The 22,688-nt window shown below is 36.0% G+C and overlaps 1 protein-coding gene across 7 annotated transcripts in view; it reads left to right on the forward strand.

The window, feature by feature from the left end:
* The window catches only part of LOC139101855 (dual specificity calcium/calmodulin-dependent 3',5'-cyclic nucleotide phosphodiesterase 1), a 65,538-nt gene that overhangs the window by 1,649 nt on the left and 41,201 nt on the right, over positions 1-22,688 (forward strand). For 2 of the 7 annotated variants that reach the window (XM_070655319.1, XM_070655325.1), the window contains exons 1-2: positions 12,331-15,772; positions 15,892-16,086. In XM_070655319.1, the coding sequence (XP_070511420.1) occupies positions 15,894-16,086 (193 nt within the window). In that variant the 5' untranslated portion in view covers positions 12,331-15,772; positions 15,892-15,893. The other 5 variants (XM_070655322.1, XM_070655326.1, XM_070655323.1 and 2 more) reach the window with 5 other exon arrangements.

The raw sequence follows: 22,688 nt of genomic DNA on the forward strand, positions 1-22,688 counted from the left end.
TGTGCGTTGCTTTGCGTAGCGTCGTGTCGGTTTGTCGTCGCGCGGCAATGTCGCGCACCCCGCGCTCCGTACGGCTTTTATCCGCCGGCAGTGATCATTGATAGTGCGTGTTATCGAATCGATTGAAGTGGCGAGCTGAGCGACGGCCGATCCGTCGCACGGAGTCGTCGCGCCGACCGATACAGCCGGCACGGACGACACGGTCAAGCGTAAGTTGCGATTTTTCCACTCGCATGATTGCGCGAGTCGCCATATAAACGTCGCTTCGCGCGCTCTGCGATACATATTTTCGTTGTACAATGCGAGCGAACTTTACTTGCCGCAAAACAGTATCGCGGTCTGATAGTAACAATAATAATAATCGTTTAATGAGCTGGTAGTAAAGCGATCGTCTGAAAACTTTAGAAGTACCTAGCGCGAAATGCCTTTTTCTCGGCGTCGTCTCGAACTTGCGTAAGATTGTACAAGTTATGTCGAAACGAAAGCGCCGTGCGAAATGATCGTAACGCCGTGTGTTCATTCTTTCGTATTTTTTTTAGGTATTTGTATCGGAGTCGAGTACGAGTGTTATCTGAAGCTGTGTTATGGAAGAGCTAAATCGGTGCCAGAAGTCGCCTAGAAGCTGGCGTCGGTGGAACAGTTGGCGGATCTGGCCAGGCGGTAGTACCGGTGCGGCGGCTGGCGGTGAGTGAGAAAATATATTTTTTTTTTTATTTCCTTTTTCGTGCAGTTTGTTTATCTTGCGATTTATTTTTACTTTCTTTATAATCGACGCTATCTCGATTGCAATGTAATTTGAAATCTCGAGCGTGGTGCAACGCTCTTTTGCTTTTATGATACTTAGGCCGGATAGTTTACATATTTCAAAGATTTTCTGGGAGATAAAAGAAAAACGCAAATAATTTAGATTACCTGATAAAAAATTTATCTGTTTATTTAATCTATTTACGCAAAGAAAATATGTAGGATCATAAATTGTTCTTAGAAGAGCGTACTTGATCTGTTGACCAAAAGTGAAATCCGTTTTCTAGGTGAGTCTCTTTCTGGGTTAGTAATCACATCCTCGCGGCGATAGTTAAGTTGTCCCGAGTTATGACGCCAATTAAATGTTGGAGCAAGGTTTACCTTGTAACTAACTTCCGTTGACCGTTTATTGGTTACCTTCGTCGTCGATTTTGCTCATCGGTTTAACTCCCCAGAGATATTAGCTCACGATTCGATTAACATTAAAACACCGTTAGCAGAAACGTAATTCGCCAGCGGGCAAGCTGTTTTAGTTGTTTGAAACATTGCAATATTTCTATATGAAATATTCATGTTACAGTTTTGTACTTGTACGATAAGAGACGAAAGCGAGGAAATCTCGTTTAACTTTTATACACACATAAACTTTTATATGTTGCTTTAATGCAATTAATCACGGGGATTTGTGGTTACACGCCGCGTTTTATTATTTACTAAATAACATGAAATTTGTTTCGTGCCAAGCGATTCAGAACGATTCGTTACAGTACGCTGTTCGATATCGTTTATGAGATCGAAAATAGAACCGTTGATGAGATTTTCTGGAGAACTATCGGGCGCATTAATGGGCGACGGCCTGTGCTTTTAAACGATGTTAACCCGACATCCTTTCTCGCCATTAGGAATACCAATGGAGGCGTTCTTCGATCGGATCTCTCGAGGCCCTCGCTTAGACTCTAATATCTCGGCACAAAATGCCGAACGGAGGCGGAGAATCCGAAATAAAAGAGAGTGAGAGAAAGGAAAGAGAAGGTGCTTCATGTGAGGGTGCTTGAAAGGATGAGAAAGCGATGAATTGTGAAAGAGAGCTAGAGGCTGAGAGGTATTTGTTAATCGGTTTGCAGGAATTCTCAATATAAGGCAGAATAATGAACGGTTCTCATGACGTTCTCTTTCTTGCTCTTTTAAGATTCTCTCTCTTTCTTTCTCTCTCTTTCTTTGCTATAATAAATACCGCACAATCTCAAATTAATCACGTATTAGTCATCTTTCTATTTTATATATTATTTTACACATCATGATCTTTATATAACTGCTCGTTGAAAAATGGTAATTTCCCGCAACGTGACATACGAGTTTATTATTCCGGTACTAAGTGGTTTCTGCTTCAGAACCTGCTGCTCCGAGTTTTGAAAATTTTCAGTATTTTGGTGAGCGAAAGAGCATCGTACACACACACACACATAAATATATATATATATATATATATATATATATATATATATGTATATGTACATATCATCGTAGAAAACTCGTTAAAAACGCGCTACGTTTGACCCTTGTGCGGGTTATTAATTGTACAACGTCGAGTAGCTAGCCGGGAAAATAGTACACGCTTGACTTGTGTCAGAAGGAAAATGATTCACTTGTGCACGTTTTTCTTGCATTCTGTTATACCGAAAAATACACAATTTATCTTGTCTTCACATTTGCATAACTGCAAGTCAAATTTAGTTTATTTTTCTATTGTACAAACGTTGATTTTGATCGTAAGGTGTTTTCACTTGAAAAACTCTTACGAAAAAATAAACGTTTAGACATATTCATTATTTTATTGATCAATTTTTGATCAACCGTGCGAGAGCCTAAAGAACGACGAAAAGGAATTCTTTGAAATTCAATGAACTGAAAATACATCGTGGATCAAATAATTAGGGTATGCAACGTGATACGTGAACTGATAGTGTTTCTACGTCATCGTGGTAATATATATAGAATAGAAATAGTGTGTTTTGGGCGTAAAATCCAAATTCATTAATTTTTTCAACGCGTAATTTTACGCGTTTCTTATTCGATTGTGAATATCTACAATTTTTAATTTAAATATTGAAGATTAGTAGTTTTTACAGTTATAAACCCACACAATAAGGGAGAGAGAAAGGTTTCATCGTAAAAAAAAAAAAAAAAAAAAAAAAAAGTATATACCACATTGTGTGAAAAAGTATATGAACTATACGTTGTGTGCAATAGATAGCTCCAAGTTACTTTGTTCGCGCAGATTTTTTATATACGCGTATATACATGCAGTTTTTATATTTAGGGACGCAATCGATCTCGGAGCGTTTTTCAAAGCCATATTTATGGGGCGCACGGCAGTTTGCTGAATTTTGTGACAACAAAAGCAACGAACGTTCGTTTATATTTAAGTACCGCTGAGGAATGGCTCGAATATCGATCTCGAGCATATAATGTAGATGATGTCAGCATCGATATCACGAGCTCCGAGATGGATGAAATTTTATTTCATTATATGAAACAAACGCGATAAAAATAATCTTTCGGCTTCTTCTCTCATTCAATGGATTCATCCATCATGATTGAAAGGTCTCGTCGCCCAGTTGTTACAGCGCACCACGTCATTTCTCTCGTGAGAATTTAAAAATCGCGAAAATTTAACAAATTTTATTTTTATATGACGTCAGATGTTGAATCAAATCTTACTTTTTATTTTTATTTTGTAATATAATACGTACATTCTTAAAATATCGCAAGACACTGTAGGAGAGAAACTTTTTTAAGTACAGAATTTCTTTTATAATATCTTTCCGTGCTAATTTAAAGATTTCAGTAATCCACCGAAATTTGGAGAGGTTGAAAATATCCGATGCAGCGTCGAGTCATGTTTCTAACCGGATACATATATCTTACTCTACGTACTCTCGCGCCGTAAATAATTTTTGCTGAATTAACCTGCAGTTTCCTAAAATTAATCGCGTCAAAATTACATACACGGCGCCAGTGCTTCCTATGAATCAAGTATCGCAGGTAGCGAGCAAATAGCGTGTATTGCTGTCATGCGAATATCTCTGTCAGTCTAGGAATAGCCATCCCGACCAGGCATATTATTATCTTTGCCATTAAAACATCCCCTTTAGTTAGCATTTCACCTTGCAACGAGGACAAAGTATCACCGGTACGACGCGGAGAGCGTATCTCTCCGGCAGAGTCGATCTTACACGTCGTTGCTCGACAAAGTGAACCGACACCGTACACGTATTAATATCTAGGGTCCGTGGCTATCACCCTCTCTGTATTTCTTCCTATCGTGCTGCTTTTAACGCTCCAAGTCTTCGGTTCGCTCGTTGCCAGAGAAAGAAAGTGAAGGAGAAAGAGAGAGTGAGGGAATCATGGTTCTGAAATCCATGCGCCGAACGACGAATAAACGTTCGCGGAAAATTAAATACATTATGCCGGAATGCGATTGTATCGATAATGTTTGATACACTTCATAAAAGCGTTTTCGTTATATCGTCGTATAAATTGCGTCTTTCGCGACGCGCGATAGCTATAATACGATAGTTGATTTCACACGATATCTCGTCACGATACACGATCTCAATATTGGCGATAAATTTTCGTCGCAGTTAAAGCCACGCTTTAAAGTCCCAGTTTAAAGTAGCAGTTGAAGTAAAATTTTTTCTTTGTTTCTTTTCTTTTTTTTTTTTTTTTTACGAAATACTTAGTAAATTATTTTTGAGTTTATAAGGAATTAAAAGCTGCAAACAATTTCGCGCACAAAGTTGCCGGGTTGTGATTAAATCGCCTTTTAAGAAAACTTTATGTATGAATTCAAGAGAATAGAAACGTCGTGGAAAGGAATAAGAGTACGAGAAATATTGGAAATTTTGAACTTGTTATGCTAATCACTTGCTCTAAAAGTTAACGTAGTTCTTTCTCAATATTATTTTGACCTGAAAGGGTTTTCTTTGTGCTTTCTTCTTGACCTGAAAGATTTCACATCTCGTTATATCGTAAATTATTATATTTATGTCGCGGATCGTCATTTTTCTACCTTTACAATATTTTAACCTACGAATGCCATTTCTTATGTTATCATTCGATCGTATTCATATGTTCCATATCGCACGTTTCGTACGTTTTTCTTTGACTTTTATACTTTCTTCCTGCTCTCTTGACGTAGTTACTGCAAAAAGGGAAATCCATCACTGCTCGTATAGTTGACTTTTTCTACTGTGAAAATACCTGTCCTTCTTCCCTTTTTCTTTAGAGATCACTGTGTGGCTGAATGGACCAGTCATAGGGACCGATGGATCTTTAAAGTAACGGAGAGATTTGCCACCGCGTGCGCACGCATATCAGATTTTCGCGGGATTCGCCGTCGTTGTCGTTGTCGTCGCCGTTGGCATCGGCATCGACGTCGGCGTCGGCGTCGGCGTCGACGTCGACGTCGGCGGCGCGGCGCGGTGCGTTTACAGTGTTCCGCACGCTCAGCCGGCGGTTCTCTCGGGATCTTCAGTAGTCCAACGACATTCCACCGGAGTGCATCTACCTTATCTACCCCTACGACGCCTCGTTGTAGTCGGGTGGTAGTTTTGCCATCCTCAGCATATTATCACGCGTATTTCCTACAACTCCCCGGGTTTAGAGCGAACGTAAATTATCTCGTTCACAGGCGTTCAATGCCTCAATCCTTAGCCACCCCTCGTTACTCTCGCGTCGCTCTCGCCGCCTCTATTGCTTTTTATTACGTGTAGCCGCGTGCGGAGTGTATTCGCGCTTCGAACGCGCTTTTTTTTTTTCCCTACCCTTCTCTGTACCTCACCGCCCCCTTTACCCGCCTTTCTTCGTAGTCCTGGTGTATGTACTCGTAAGCTCTTCGTTCTGTCAGTGAAAGAGAAAAAAAAAAAAAAACCGAAAAAAAGAAAAGAACCGGTGGCTCTTGTTACTATTTTTATAATAATCCCTTTGTTCTCTCTTTTCTGTTCTTTTCTTTATTGCCTCTGCGATTTGAAACTGTTTTGATAAAAACTGAAAAGAAAAAAAAATTGTAATATTAGTTACGACTGGTCTTTTCATTCGACAATGAGCTTCGTGTCAGACGTGTGAATCACCGATTCAATTCTTAATAAATCCTCGGTCTAATTTAGTCACATTTTGCTACAATATTGATCACGGAATTTTTTTTTTCCCTCGTGTCGTAACATTAGAATGATGAAATAAAAAATAAACGATACAGAATCTCTCAAACGAGAAACGACTGTATTAAAAATAAGTAGCTTTTGTTCGAACAGATCGTAACTTAGTGAAACAGTACTACCGTACTGAATCTTAATGATAATAAATCTACACTACTGAATCTTAAATTGAATTTATTTTTGACGAATCTTTTATACTTAATTATATTTGATCGATGCTCGTTATTATCTTTCTCTCTTGTCGGATTTTTCTAACTTTAAGAACCGTTTAAGATTTTCAGAGAGTACTTTCCCTTAATCATTTTAACTTTATAAAAAGAAAAAAAAATGTTATTAACAATTTAATTAAATCACTATATTTTTTTTATAAAAATTTAAGAGTAGATAATTCAAAACTGAATAAAATTTTATTGATGTTAAAGTTGTAACGATCTTTCGATAAAGTAAGAAAGAGAGGGAATGTTGCGTGATTGTCCTACAAACCTAAAAAGTATGTGTTCCAATCCTAAATATCTCTTTTCTCTTTTGTCGCATAAAGACGGTATCCATTCGTGTAGATTTTAATTTAATTTTTCCCATGGTGTTTTCCATCTTTTCGCGATTACTTTTTAATTGCATGGTACAATAGGTGTTGAAAAGTGTCATCTGAACGACGTTGACATTTTTTATATCAATGTGCATATTATTCATTTCTTTCTGATACGTGATCAAAATTTGTAATATAAAAATCAAAAAGTGATAGTTATGCATAAAGAATGACATTAATTTATGTAGCCAAGCACACGTAATTGCACGTTGATAAAATTAATTTGTGAAATTTTAATGTCATCACTTTATACGTTACATTAAACTCGCCATGCGACGCGATGAATTATTCGGCTTTTCTTAGCTTATTACGACCTCGAAGCTCCTTGTGATTTGAATTCCGCTGTATTTAACAGGAGACCCCACGTGCAAACTAACAGCGCGTGCACGCGTCAATCCGGAGTTTCATTTTTTTTTTCGCTACGGTTTCAAAACTTGAATCCTTGGCTATATCACTTCGAATTACCACGAGCAAATCTGGCATCGATGATTAGTTGGTTTGCGACAGATGTGCACACTCTCTGAAAAGTTGTTAAAATCGATATACACCCTCAAGATTGGTCAAAGTTGGAAAGTTTCATGATGCAGTGATTCGGAGGGACAGTAGTGCGCTTACCTCTCATCTCACGAAGGAAATGGACAAGGACAGACATGTACAAGGTAAGAGAGCTATTTTTGGATGCTCTTCTTATTTCCGAATATTATCGATGACTTTTCTCACACTTCTCTCACGTATTCTCGGCTAATAATGGCAGGTTTTTCTTGTTCTTCTCTTACACGTACACACACATTCTCTCTCACTCACTCTCTCCCTCCGCCCCTTTCCACTCCTTGAGATTCAAATCTAAGATAAACGTTTCCCAAAGGGAATATTCCGCTTCGACAGGTTATCTTTGTCACACGTCACATTTCGCTTGTGCGACGGTCATTATTTTATACGTATTGAAAATCTAATATTTCGACACATTTTACATATATTTATTGTTAGGTAAGAAGAAAAATCGATACAATTTCTCTGTGTATTCTTCTTCGATTTAAATTATTCATATATTATTTAAGAATACTTCTCGCAACGAGGTTAATTTCCAACTGTTGTATAAGTTCAAGGATAATTTTTCGCGTATAAAAAAGTTGCTAATCGAAAAAAAAATCTGGTAGCTATACGTTCTCAGTTTACGAATCATCGCAACACAAGTGAGCATTATACGCGCTAATGGTATTCGTGATTTTGCCACAGTTTGTTCCATAGGAACAAAGTGAACTACAATTGGACTTTGATAATTGCAGGAAAGCGCGTTACGCCGAGTTATCGCCGAGATTGCTCCAATTAACCGTAGTCAACTTGACGTACCACGCATTAACTTTCCTTGAAACCTGTTTGTATCATTAAGTTACAGTCGAATTAAATTAACATGATTTTAACTTATAATTTCACTGGCTCTTTTGACTAAAAATATGCGGCTAAATAAACAGTTGAATGCATATTCGATTATACATAAATACATTAAGCTTTTGATATACGTATCGAATTTCTATAACATTTCATAACGAGATATCTTACAACTATATTTCTGACGCGAATCGATACAAAATATTATAAAATGTCAGGGTTACATAAAGTTAAGATTTACTTTCGGTAAAAACGAAATATTTCGAAATATCAAATTATATCAAGTAGCAACATTATGTTTAAGAAGGGTTTTCGTTTTATATACATATATATATATATTTTTTTTAAAACGTTCAAATTTCAATTATTATTGGTGACTTTATCTTGTAAATTGATTTATTCTACATAACGCGAGATAGCTGGCATGTTATCAAATGCAATTATGAATTATTCCAATGCTTGTAAATCACTAATCTAATCATCATATAAATGGCAATCAGTGTGTATCACAAATGCATAATATTCGTATATATTTTCCTAGTAATTAATACGTTAATGAATATTTTAATATGACATTTAGTTACTTATCGGCCATTAATATGCGTGGAGGTTTTCAGTATAAAATTTATGAATATACTCTCGTATAAAAAATATGAAATTTAATTATTTCACATTAATCTACGAAAACATTTTGCGAAATGTTTTTTTTTTTTTTTTAGAAACTTGCAAAATGTAAATTTTTATTATTGAATTTAATTATACTTATTATTAGATCTTATAATTTTTTTCGTTATGTATATAGTATTTACGAATTGACACAAATTACGTCAGTTTTTTCTTTTCTTATTAACAGTATTTCGTGCAGTTTATTATTTAAAAGAAATCTAAAGAATAAAAAAGAAAAAAAAAAATTTTTTTAAGTAAGCATATAATAATTTTTCTCGTTTAAATCGTTCGTAATATTTTAAATTACATTTTGTGATGTACGATATAATGAAAATCAATAACATTGTTGTGGTTGTCTGTAGTGGTCACCTAGTGGGCGCCAGCATTCCTTTGAAATTTTCTTTACGACAAAATCTGATATATCTCACCACAGCTTATGTCGGTAATTTATCCACCGTTGGGATTAATTGCAAATATTTTGTCGTCGAGTCTCGTCGTATTTTATCATATTCGCGAAATAATAAAAAAGATAAAACTGCGACTTTTAATATTACTTGCAATTAGTCGTTGACGTCATTTATGAGTAACGCTGTAACAGATCAAGTTAAAGTATAATACAATACATAAAAGAAGTTGCTATTAGACTTCCTTTTATTAAACTTGAATTTGCATTAGATCTGAAAAAAAATTTCCGTAAGAAATACTCTCGTTTGTGGAGTAACATTTGTTTATTCCGTGTCAACTAATACATATTCAAACTGATATGTGTACAGTCTCTTAAGTGCATATAATATTAAGGGAAGGGCTTTACATTGTTTGTTCTTTAGTACACTCTCACAAAATCATGAATATTAGTTGCCTTGTTTTACTCGTGTATGTATATTAAACGCGTAGTTATTTTGTAAATTACTGGACCACGTATGCTGGTGCATTTAAAAATATTACTAAAAACTTTTTGTATGTAATTACTATTACTTACGTCGTTAAAAAGCAAATACTTTATTATTTTATGTCATAAGTGATATTAATTTGCATCCTTGACCTTTTAGAAACTCTTTGAAGATGCAATTTCTTATATCTCTCTCTTTCTCTTTTTGTATATGTATGTATATGTTGTTTATCGTACACTTGCCAATTTGGCTCAAATTTATTCGAATTCATTCAGCAAATTTAAAATAATGAAAAATTAGCTGTTAAATAAGAAATTTGATTCTGTGCAATATGCGTCTTTAAATAATTAAAGCATTTTGCTATTAATAAAAATATCAGATTCTTGACGTTAAAAAAAAATTAAAAAAAAAAATTTGTGTATTAAAGAACCTGAATATGTATAGTAACACGGAATGTTTGGTAATTGAATATAACACTGAGCTTCTTCCAAATGTTGACGATATGATCTCTGACAAGTTATTGTAATTCAACACGCTGACTTCGGCAGCAAGAAAATCATTACGCAAACAATGCACGGCTTAATGGATTGCATTTACCGCACCGGTGTGAAAATCGGAGTACGATTAATGTTATCGCGAGATCTTGACGATTTATTGATGGGGAGGGCGCGAGGCAGTATGCAATTTTGATCGATGAATGCACGAACGCTCGACGACAATTGAAAGTTTCTCGGAGGAAATGTAATAGACATTGATTTAAATTTCGTTTTTCGACTGAAATATTTGCAAGTTTACAACGTCGTTCTCATGTTTATACATTATTTATATTTTTTACAATTTTTTTTTTTTATTATCAACAAAATCTGAAAATTGAAAGCAAGCAATTCTACCTTTAACATATCCTGCGGCTATTTTATTTAAATTCAAGCATATATGGAACACGCAGATTGCACAAATCTAGCGTACTTACATAGGATGCATGTTTGTAATAAAATATAAATAATGAAATGAGAGACGTAGAGAAAGAAAAAGGGCTTACTAAAGTGTGGACTCAGCCAACTTTAAATTGCTCACATTTCTTGCTGCAGTCAGAGATCGTAAATCGCGATTTCATGCCACCTTGAATTTTGCAAAAATATGATTCGCAACATGCCCACGATTCTTTCAATTCAAAGTTGCTCGTAGTTTTCTCTTGCATTTATGCATCTTTCGAGGTCGATGTGGTAACGATGCATTTCTATTTTGTAAATTTACGATCACGCCGACGCCAGTTCGCTCTCGGCGACTGAGACTGGCGGCGTAATACATATCGTAGTCTTTATAGTGTAATCACAAATGTGCACGATACTGCACATTTGTGTAGTATAACGTACCGTTAAATGCGTAAGACTGTATAAGAAGGTGATATAAAAGTATATTGTATTTTAATGTTACAAATTGTAAAACGGTGACATAAATCGTAAATTTTTTATACGGATACGCGATATAATTATTCAAGCTGCAAAAAATAAACGTTAATAAGTCAAAAGAAAGGACGTAACGAATTGATTAAGCATTTCTCTTATTTTGTACGTATTTTATCTGTAACCGCGATATTAGTGTCATGCAAACGTGTAAGTGTCTTCTATGCCAAAGTTATTGCGGTCAACTTCCCATCGGCGGAATAAAGATGATAGGACTGTTCTTTTCGCCGCCCAGTTGGCAGATAGCCGAAGGCGGGAGAACGAAAGGTAAAAAGAAAAAAAAAAAAAAAAAAAAAAATTCAGACCGAATGCCCTAAAGATATATGTGGACGCGTTTATTTTCAATGGGCTAATAAATCGTGTAGCTTGTAGTCGCTGATGATAATTTCCAAGCTGTAAAAGGTGCTCGTCGCAGGTTAACATTTTTATATTTATTAGTTCAAAGTATTAGTTCTTTCTCGGGTATTTTTAAAATTTGATTGCTATTACTCGCGTATGACTGATTTCTCAGCTGTGATCTCGGTTTCCCTTCTGGAAAGATAAAGGGTAGGCTCCGAGGCTGAAATATCTTCGCGCGACCTTCGACATTGCCAGGCGTTTCCTCGATGATAGCGCGAGTCTAAACATTATCCTTTACCCTCGACGTGTCTCCATTGACGTTTCAAGCCTCGTTCGATATCGTTCTCGGTCGTGCCTCCGTTTACCCATTGCCTGCGGGCCGTTTCTTCCTGGCAATTCTCGCCGCTTCTTCTCTGTCTCGGCTCTATGGTATTTTCTGCTTTCTTCCTTCTCGACACGGTCACTTAACGGTCCCTTTCTTCTATCCGCCCCCTCGTCGACTCGACTTGGCCTCTTTACCACGCTTCTATCTCGTCTACCCTCGCTTCGTATATCCCCATTTTCGTGCATCTATATCTATCTTTGCTCATCCGACCCTTGAATTAAATTACACCCCGGAGGTCGAACGACTTTACCCAGCTCGCCGTAGGCCGGCCGCAGTGCGTGTTCGTCCTGTCAGCCTCTTCGACCGCAATGATACCGCCATTCATTCTATGTAGCTGGCTGTGCAATTTTATATCAGCCACCGAAGCAGAGTTTACTGCATCGTCACTGTTCACTTCAATTTTTATTTTTCTTCAATTTCTCTGCCCCACGCCGAAAGTAATTACGTATTATTTTATAAACGTTAAATCGATACTGGCAAATATAGTTTACAAACAGGATGTAGTTATAGCTAAAAGGAATATTCGGCCATTAAATCAACTATAGCTTTGTAGGTCCGCAGCAATATTTTTGCATTTCTCAGTCTTATATAATTTGTAATGTCCTTATACGTAGAAGTTTTTTTTTTTTTTTTTTTGGCATATAATTGAGGTAAACTGCGGCTGGTCGAGATAAATTACGGAATAATTCCTGGCAATCGTGCCGTGTGCTATTTTCTAAGCCAGACAAACGTGTCCGATGTTTGATTTAGATTTATGCCGCTTAAATTTCAATATCGAGGTTCGCAGAAAGATGCGCTAATAAAGCCAAGAGCTATTTTAATTTCGAGGTTTAGTTCTATCTTCATAGGCAAATAAAGTTCCTTGAAATTCTGCGACTTTCTGAATATGATTTGCATTGCCTTTTTAAGAATTCAAATTTTATGCAATCTAATTTATAAATGTTTTTTTAATTGCCTATTAATATACACGTAATAATATTAAACGAGATTTTTTTCTTTTTCTTTTTTTCTGTTCTTTTCTCAAACGAGAAAACCCGTATACGTATATATACGTACGTTTAAAAGGGTTTAGAAGAGCGTCTGTTGGACGAGAATCTAAAATCAGCAAGTTGGACGTGGAGAAGTAATTCGTTTACCGATGCTAGCAGTCGGGAGATTTAGTGCATCGCTTAGAAAGGTCAGCATAGGCCCGCGCTCGCATTCGTCCCTCCTCTACGAATAGTGCATGCACACTCAAATTTCTTACGAAGCAGTGCTTCGAGAGTGCTTGCGTGTACTCGGCTCGCTCTCATTTTCTCGTTCTCTCGCGTTCTCTTGCATACTCCTTCTCTTTTTGTAACCCTTATGAGCAGAAACACGCTTACGCGGATTGGCTTTCGACGAGCTGCACCGCCACACGCTTGCGCAAGCTTTTCGAGGTGAGCTTTCGAGCTGCGTTCGAGTCGCATCGCGGACCGTGGCACGTGGAGTTGCGTCCGCGAATTTGGATCGGAATATGCACTGTATTTTTCACTGGCTTCTTTCGTGAATACAATCGTCCGATTGTAGAAATTTGAATATTTACTTACACGAGAAGCCAGATTAATTGACGAATCGTTAGACCGACTCGGATTTTTTTTTCCCCGTGCATCACGTGTGAGTGTATTATATCGGAGTCATTGATATGGTTACCAGTTAATGACACGAGTCTGTGAAGTGTTTAATATGAAGAATCAGTGTATTTTAAATAATACGTATTTATTACGTTTCGTATGTATCTACTTCTTGACACTTTTTGAATATTATTTCAATCTTCGTATAATTACTAATTTATCTCTAATGATTTCTTTTCTAATTTTATTTTTTAATGAGTTTAATCTTAATACTAATAATGCAAACATCGAGACTGAATTAAAAGAATAATTTTTCCTTTTTTTTTGTTTTTTTTTTTCAATTTTTAAATGCTTTTGTGCATTATTCGCAGATATGTCTTCTCTTACGTTTACATTTAATACAATAAGCGAGTATTCGTGTATTTTTATGTATTTGTATAATATGGAAAAAAGAAAATTAATCTTTGTCTGAGATAATAACCAGGCAGACGAAGCTGTTTTGAATTCCAATTAACTAAATACTATTTTAATAATAAATGAATGCCGGATTGTCTTTAAAAGATACATATCTAATAATTAAAGTAATAGCTCAGCTGCGGGATTTATTTTATGCAGTCGCATGAACGATCTTGATGTAAAAGCAGCAACTACTAAGCTCGAAAATTGTTGTCCCGCGACAATGACAAAGCATCACATCTCTTCCTTTTAATTTGATTGTTCTGCCTGTCATTACGTTCGACCTAAATCGACACCGCTGGGAATGGACCTTTGTTATCACGAATTAAATTTTTTTCAAAATGACAGTTTTGATGCCAGAAGAATTTGATTTTTTTATTCGATAACACGTTTTAATTAATCATTGTATTTTTATGCTGTTTACTTTATGCAATCCGGTTTTAATCTACTTTCAATTAAACTAAAAATTTGATTATAATGAGAATAATAAATTCTATAAAATGTAAATTGAAGATCGGTGAAAAAAAGATGGAAAAAGTGACGAGCGAGATAGGAATACATGAAATATAAATGAAATAGCAGTTGTCAATGTGAAAGAATGAGTTCAAGTAGATATGCAAATGTATCTTTCATTCGTAGAAGCACTTACTTACATTGTGAATATGTCCGCGCAAAACATTTTTTTTTTTTTCCTCTTCCCGTTTTTCGGTTCTCCAAAATGTACCGTAAGTGATATAACGCGTCATAAATTTCTCGAATAGAAGCACGATGGAAATATCGAAAGATTCTCAGGCCTTTTTGTAGAATGTAGTGAAAATTCAAATTGGTACGGTAAAAAGATAAAACGTAAAAATGCAAATATGTTATTATCAGGCTTATTTTTGCATTTCATATACGCAAACAATTTCCCGTCGTGAACTTTGTAATAAAATAAATTAGACACAACATGATACGTAATCGGCTTTACCTATCACATCTATACCGTTTACAAATGACGGCTTGCCCTCCCTCCTTAAGTTTCATTCATTTTTCTTTTTCATTCGCGATAGAAATCGATGGCGAGGTAAAACGAGATGCGACATAATGAAAAGGAAGGGCTTACCGGTGTATAAGGTACAGAGCTCGTGATGAATTTGACATTGCAGGATGTATCGAGTAAATTGATCGATGAATCGACAGTCTTAAATCAGTGTATCTTAATTCTAACGAATTATTTTGAGATATTATTTTTATCTCCACGTATCGAGATATTAATTTACAAACGATGACTCGGCAACTAAAATTGCAATTTACAAAGTTACAAATTAAACTAAATTTACAACAACCACTTTGCATTTCTTAATGAGAGAGAATATTTTTGAAATTTTTTTTTAAACAACCTTTGTTTAGATTGTATGAACGCACGCGAATAATGTTATCTCGTTAATATAATGGCTGTTATATAACAACAACGGCAACATTGAAATCGTGCAAATGGTTCTACGCAAATTGGATTGTTCTAAGCGTTTCAAAGTACACGAATACTCGCATTCTGTGCAGTATATGCCTCGCGTAAAAAGAACATGCTTCAGTGAAATTTACTTTAAAAATATCGATAAGCACATTTATTTAAGTGGCACAAAAGTATTTTACTTTATGATAAATGCATAAGCTCGATCTCTTTTTTTAATTATAACGTAAAAATTTGGACATTTTTAATTTAATTGAGGACTTTTAGTCCGCTGGTGGTACAGTGAAAAATTAATTTTTTATTTTCTAAATTTTTTTTAATTACGTGGACTTTTCAATTAAAGTTGATTTACATAAAGTCTTGATTTGGAGGAAATTATTACTTTACCCCTGTGTATTGAACTCGGGAGGGGGAAGGGACTTTTTCGGAATAAAATCAGGTTAATGGAGTCGAAAATTAAAAGTGTGATAATTCTTTAACAAACGAGGATTGAAGCGGCTTAAGTGGCCAGAAGAACAAATGAAAATAATGACTGGGAGAATTGAAGGAAAATAATTTATCGCAATTGGATCGGATTCGACGATTGAGGACACTTAGTAAGTGCCAGGGTATTCTGAATTATGCACGCATCCAACGATTAAAGTCGCACGAATTGCTTGCTTTGCCGTCGGAAACGCTACGAGGAGATTGTGATTACGTTTTCCTTCCGCCTAAGAAATGAGCCAGAGTGAAAAGAGCGTCGTGAAGCACGGTCCTAAGGGCTCACCTCCGCCTTTTCCAACGTCACCGCCGCCGCCGCCGCCACCACCACCGCCTCCTTTGCCGAAGCTTCCAGCTTACTCTCACCAAAAACTCTTCAAGAAATGCAAGAGCGCTACGTTCCAGCTTGATGGTGCGACATATACGATAGGTAAACTGTCAAGTGATGCAAATTTCTTTTGCGCGCGTTGATACAAACTTTAAAATTCTTTAAATTAATTAGTAATCGAATATTTGTTATAGATATATTGCAGAATTGATATCCAATATCGATTAAATAACACGTGCTAGGTAAATAAGTAGTAAAAGTATCGTATCAAAATAATACGAAATCGAGTTAACATGAAATTGAATTAATAATGAAAGCAGGAAGGCACGGGGGAATAAAATCGAATGCGTGGGCATTTGCTTGTATTCGCATTAATGTCTTATTATATTCGTTAAAAATTAATTATGTTGTTGTTATGGTATCTTATTTATATCTAAATATGCGCAGTAATTAATATTTGTTTTTATATTAATTACATATATTGTATTAATGTTATGGACGTTGCATATTTTATGAAAATGTAGTGTTAAGAGAGCATTGCTAGGTGTACACTTATGCGGAAATATAGATAGATATATATATATGCGACAATGAGAGATCTGCTTTAGCTATTCGCAGAATCCTTTATGAGAAATCGCTCTTGTCCGGTACCGATACCCACGCGATAGGATTCGCTGAAATCATTGATCCATGAACTGTAGTCTCGCTAATCGCTAGGCTGTTCAACTTTAATTTACGGCATATATCTCGTGTATTATTTATCGATATATTAATTTATATTAATATAAATTTTATATAATGCATAATTATTTGGGAGGGAAAAAACAATTTTTTAATTTCAGATTTAATTATAAAAGGTACTCGAAATTTAAGTGCTATTTTAAAATTACATACACACACACACACACATATATATGATATGCGTACAGAGAAAGGAATTCGGACTGTTTCTTTCTAACCGCCGTTAGAAAGAATTACGAAGAAAAGGTCATCCGAAAAGAAATAAAGCAAAACAAGTAAATCGAAACAAAGTCGACGTATCACGGGTCACGTCTTTTCACGAGGAGTTCTCGCAAGTTGCCAAGCGTAAAGATAAATTTGCCCGAATGCAAAAACAGAATTTAAAGACTGGTGCCGAGAGTCTCAGCTTTGCCAACATTTATTCTACCGTAAAATAAGATAATCGAGATAGATCGTTACTACCTGCTTTTCGTTATTCGCTTCTGTGACGGGACAAGATGGCGAATTTGTTTAAAACATTCGTGCATCAAAAGTATCTTTAAACGAGATTGATATTTTCTCGCGGAACGCAAATATTTCCTTATAAAATTTATTGACGAGCTCCAAATCGAATTATCTTTGCAGTATTTTACGTGCAAATGCATTTACGTGCAAATGATAATAAGCGCAATATGTGAAATATCAAACAGAGTACCGAATTAATTAATCCTTCGTTAAAATCTTTATTCGATGTTTGTCGGCTTTTCTTCTTTTTTCTGATAGGTATATCTCATTTTATTATCTAAATATTATATGATTAATAATAACTCTCGTATATACGCTCTTTCCCCTCAAATATTATTTTTACTGAAAATTGAACAAACTAAATGTAACGTTTATAAAAATTAATTGATAAATTCAACGTATTGAAAAGAAAAAAAGAAAAAGTTGTGGACAGGCAGGAAAGTTCTACGAGCTTTTTATCATTGCATATCAAATATATGTACAAAACTAATCACATATTTAAGCAGGCGATTAAGCCGCCAGCTATTTAGTAGATAGAAAATAACGATAATGAGTAATCCACGACATGTTTCCTCTCGATAAGAATACGCTGCTTCGTAACATTATTCTGGTACTCTTCTTATCTATTCAGTAAACGCACGCAAATCCAGCTTGGTCACGACACCTCAAGAATGGGCTTAAATATTGATTTCCAATTTCTGTTACGGGTAGCGCGCTATTCTTATCATTTGGACGAATATACTGGTGTCTCGTGCTTTTCCGGTTGGTATCGTTTTGTACGGTCGCGCTTCTTTAGAAAATGATAATAGAATCATTTCTCTTCGTAAATGAATATATTTTTCCCCGACCTTGTTTTCGCGAAAGCGCGATATTTCTTCCTCGTTAGCTTAGACCGGATTGCGGAAATATTTGGTGAATTTCAACAAGGAGGGATGCTCCATAAAATTAAATTGCCGTATATGCGAATGTCAAAACATTTTCTTAGCTGTAGGGCTTTTAAACAAGTTATATTTTAAGAATGATAATTTCGATTGGCACGAATTACTTTTTCGGATTTATCTCATTTCATCGGATTTCAATTTGGAAATCCATTCGGTAAATGCAAATTAATAGCTTTTTACTTCGGTAATTAATCCAGAAGTTAATATGAGGATTTTTGACGGGCGCAATTTAAGTGACACGTTGCCTTCAATCCGTATCAAAATGTTGTCATTTATTTTAGTGACTTGAGAATAATTTAGCACAGTAAAATACGATTGGAGCGGAAATGTACCACCAATATATCTAGGATGCGATAGTTGGGCGGCCAGATATCGACGGAAATTTAGAGAGTCGGTGACAAGATGAATGGGATTACGTGCCAGTGACGACGTCATTCCAATGGAAGCCATCGTCCGCACGCGATGCGTATTTGTGCGATACCGTTCTTGGATATTATTCAATCGACATTTTTCCGTTCGCCGTTCGTATTAGCCATGTGTCGATACAATACCCGTACGTTTAACAGAAAAACGCATGGGTTGTTCTTATTCCTTACTTCAGATACGCTGGTTATTATGCTATCATCGACCGCGTCGTAAGCCGCAGCAAACCGCCTACTCGGTAATTGGAGCACAAAGCTTTAGCGAGCTTTTCGCGGAAACATGATCATTGTTGTTGAAAGTTGTATATCGAAAACATTATCGGAATTTCTATACAGATGCGAGGCAACGTAATCCGCTGACTCTCATAACCGATCATTAATTCTTCATTCCGCTTTCTCTTTCCAAGGTACCAATGTATTACGGTGAACGAGCCGCACCGTGTGTTTATCGTATTTTTAATGGAAACGGCGCGTTCGATATAATTTAGGTTATTAAAAAACAAATTTTTAATTCATTTATTAAAAAAGAACCGACGCGCAGTTACAAGAAAGTACATGTTTTTTTTTTTTAATCGAAACTTCTTCGGATCGGCGATAGGTACGAAATTGACAAATTTAAATTCCCGGACTTACATCCTTGCGGACATGTACGTATTCCTTGCCACGAAATGCAAGGATTGGCCGTTCGCCAACTAAAATGCCGATAGCAGAGCTTTCTCCAACTCCATTCTTCTCGATCGATACCGAACGACGCTCAGTTCGCAATGATAGCGCGACTCTTCGCCACGGCACTTGTGCAGATTCTCGTTCGCTAATTAATTAATGATTTCGATCATCGTTCGGTCTAGCGGATATACTGTATGAAAAAGGAAAAAAATTTTCCATTGTCATTTCATCGTTGAATAATTTGATTTCTGAATATTCTATAACAAAAGCATTTGATTAGCGAGTGCGTTATCAGGTCGGCTATGCCGCTTTCCAATATTAACGCAAGCATGATTGGAAATATCGGGGCGTCAACACTTTTGTAAATTTTAGAGGTTCGCTTCGAAATATTTTCGATGATCCCTGCGTGCGCTCGACTCGTCTCTATTCGTCAACCATTCTCTTTGTAAATCGTATATAATATATAGTATATAGCATATAGCATAATGCGGCAATAAAATATTCATAGTTGGGATGAATATTTGAGCCGGCATGTGAAATATTCTCTTATGAAAGAGCAATGCATAACGATGATAAGCACGCGTGTCATTAAAGCATTCGCTATTGGTGATATATAATAAAAAAAAGGAAAAAAAAAATGAAAGAAAGAAAGAAAGAAACATATTCACGCGCGCGTTGAGAGTCCTCGATTGCAAATACGCCTACCTTTCGAACGTGAGTACAACAGTAAATATCGCATATGATGAATTATTCGTGCGGGCATATTTACTGACGCGCGTTGTCGCGAACGGTGCATTTGTTCGAAGACGTTGATGTATCTCCGTTGTGCGTTTAAAGGTGAAGGTCGCAAACTTGCATCCTATCATCGTGCTTCGATAAAGTGTATTGTCATAGCGTTTCGCTCGTACAGATGTGCGATAAAACCTATTGTGGAAGCAAGAATCCTTTAAACGTCCATCACGTGTCAGCGATTTTGCTCTTAATTAGACACGTTTAACAATTGCTGCAGTGATATGATCGGTCGTTCAATTATATTAATTGTAATCTTTCAGTGAGAAATGGCCAAATGCAAAATCGAGATTTGATCTAGTGGTAAAGTTAAAATTTTCACTTGTCATTAAAGTGTTAGAAAATATCACACACGTTTTATTGGCTGTACGGTATTTAATTTTTTTAGATTAACGGGTGATATTATTAAATACTTTTTATTAAAAAAAATCCGATAAAATAATCTTGGTTCTGATAAGAATATTGTTTATGTCAGAGCGTGATGGAACGGTATGACAGTATACTCGTAATGAAAAACAGGTAACTGAAGGAAACGCGTGGCTTTAATTCTGTCAAACATTAATATCCTTTTTGTTAATGCCCACGGAATTAAGCGGAAATGTCGTAGTCTGCCATCATTTCCGGTGAAAGTCGGTAAAGTAGAGTTGCAGGAAAACCTAGAAGGAAAAATCGATTGCATTGTCTGGTTTCAAACGTGGTGTACGTTAGTAGAACCTCTGAGTGATGCGCACATTGGGATACTGCAGGGAGCTGCATTGGTGAAATTACGAATTGGAGTTTATGCGTTTTGCAATAATTTTAAATAATAAAAAAAAAAAGAAAGAAAAAAAAAAGAGAGAACAAAAATAGAAAGGAAAAGATAAAAGATTGCCACTACAAGAACTATTCTAAATTTTCCGTAAACTGTAATTATTTTACGTTGACAATATTGACCTAAATTTTGCTTAGAGCGTTTTCATGTCGCGTCTAATAAATTATTTATGAATTTTATTTTCAACTAACATTTCGGGGATGACCCTCGATTACGACGTGGTGTACTCATTATCTTTTATCTATCGACCGACTGCTCACTACGGTGCGAGATAACGGCAATGACGAGCGAGAATCAACCCTCGCTAACGTATTATCCGATATTTCGCGACGATAGAGACGCGGCAGTGGGCACGTCGCGTAAGGCTGTGCGACAATTTCAGATACGCCGTTTATAATACCGTAATTCCCTTACGCGCGGGTAAACGTAATTAAAAATCATATTAAGTCGCTTAGTCGGCGATGAGTGCACGGCAGTCACCGTCAATCGACTCCACGGTCGACGTACACCGGCTAACATCCGGAACATCTCTTTGAAATATTCTGCGAGGCTGTCATCCCCAGATGTACCATCGTCAACATCCGAGTGTGTGTGCATGCGCCGTTTTACCTCGTATAAAATAAATATGCCGATAATATTGCGCTCCTAGATATTTCCTATGACAATTGAATTGTACAGAATATAGAAATGCGTGCGAGACGCACTCGTCGACATCCGCGACGCTTACACGAAGTGTAATGCGACGTTCTAGAAAGAGATGGATCTTTAATACACTTTTTTTTCTTTTTTTCTTTTCTTTTTAAATCGAGATTAGAAACCGATTTTTCGGATTTACCTTTTTTTTAACGGCCCGGTAAAGCCGCAGGATCCGGGATTCCTTATATTTTAGTTCAAACAGATTTATATATTTCTGCGAGGAACGAATATTTGCCGCCGTGTAATTGGACTAGATAGAATCTGTTTGCGATGAATTTTGTTGAGACATTCGTGATTTTGCTGGCTTTAAATTGTGACGGTTAGCGGCATGGAGCTTACTAAACGTTGATTGAATTTAGGTTGCGCGAAATTAGGCCAGAGTTTACGCGTCTGTGGTATAATTCAACTTAAGCCCGGATTACGTGCGGTCACTATTGAAATCACGCGGCTGATTTTAATTCTACATGACAATGGGTTTTTCATGAGCAAAAGAACTGTCTGTTACTTTAATTAGAATATTTAATTAACGTAGAGACGTATGGAAGAAGTTATAATATTGTTAGACACTTTTTGATATTAGATCGAATCGGATTATTACGCTGTTATTAACTGTTCTCGGCGCGTGTAAAATTTAATTAAATTAATGAATAGTATAATTGCGGACGGAACAATTTATTCAAGCCATTGTTCCTAACGTTTCATTGATCCAATTTCATATAATTCGTATAATCTCACATTGAAAGAAAACGGTATACGCTACACACACTTGAAAACTTAATATAATATCGGAGTTAATTAACATATTAATTGCAACTGAGAAAATTAATTTATATTTTTACGCTGCGTTTTAGGTGCTTCGCATTTCGCGATATTATAGTATAACACATTCGCGTGCGTTACTGGACAGAGCTTTTATTAAATTAAATAATTTAATGAATTTAATGCAGTTTTCTATTTTTCTCGCTTACTTGCTTCCTCATTTAATGCATTATTAATTTATACATCCGAGTATTTTTTTTTTTTTTTTTTTTTTTTTTGTGCCGTCTTTGTAATTTTTTATCATGGAACGAATGTCTTTGTTAACCGGATCATCATTGATACCCTCGGCAAATTCGATCTGCGATATAGGGACTA

Source organism: Cardiocondyla obscurior, linkage group LG04 (assembly GCF_019399895.1).
Source record: "Cardiocondyla obscurior isolate alpha-2009 linkage group LG04, Cobs3.1, whole genome shotgun sequence".
Lineage (NCBI taxonomy): Eukaryota > Metazoa > Arthropoda > Insecta > Hymenoptera > Formicidae > Cardiocondyla > Cardiocondyla obscurior.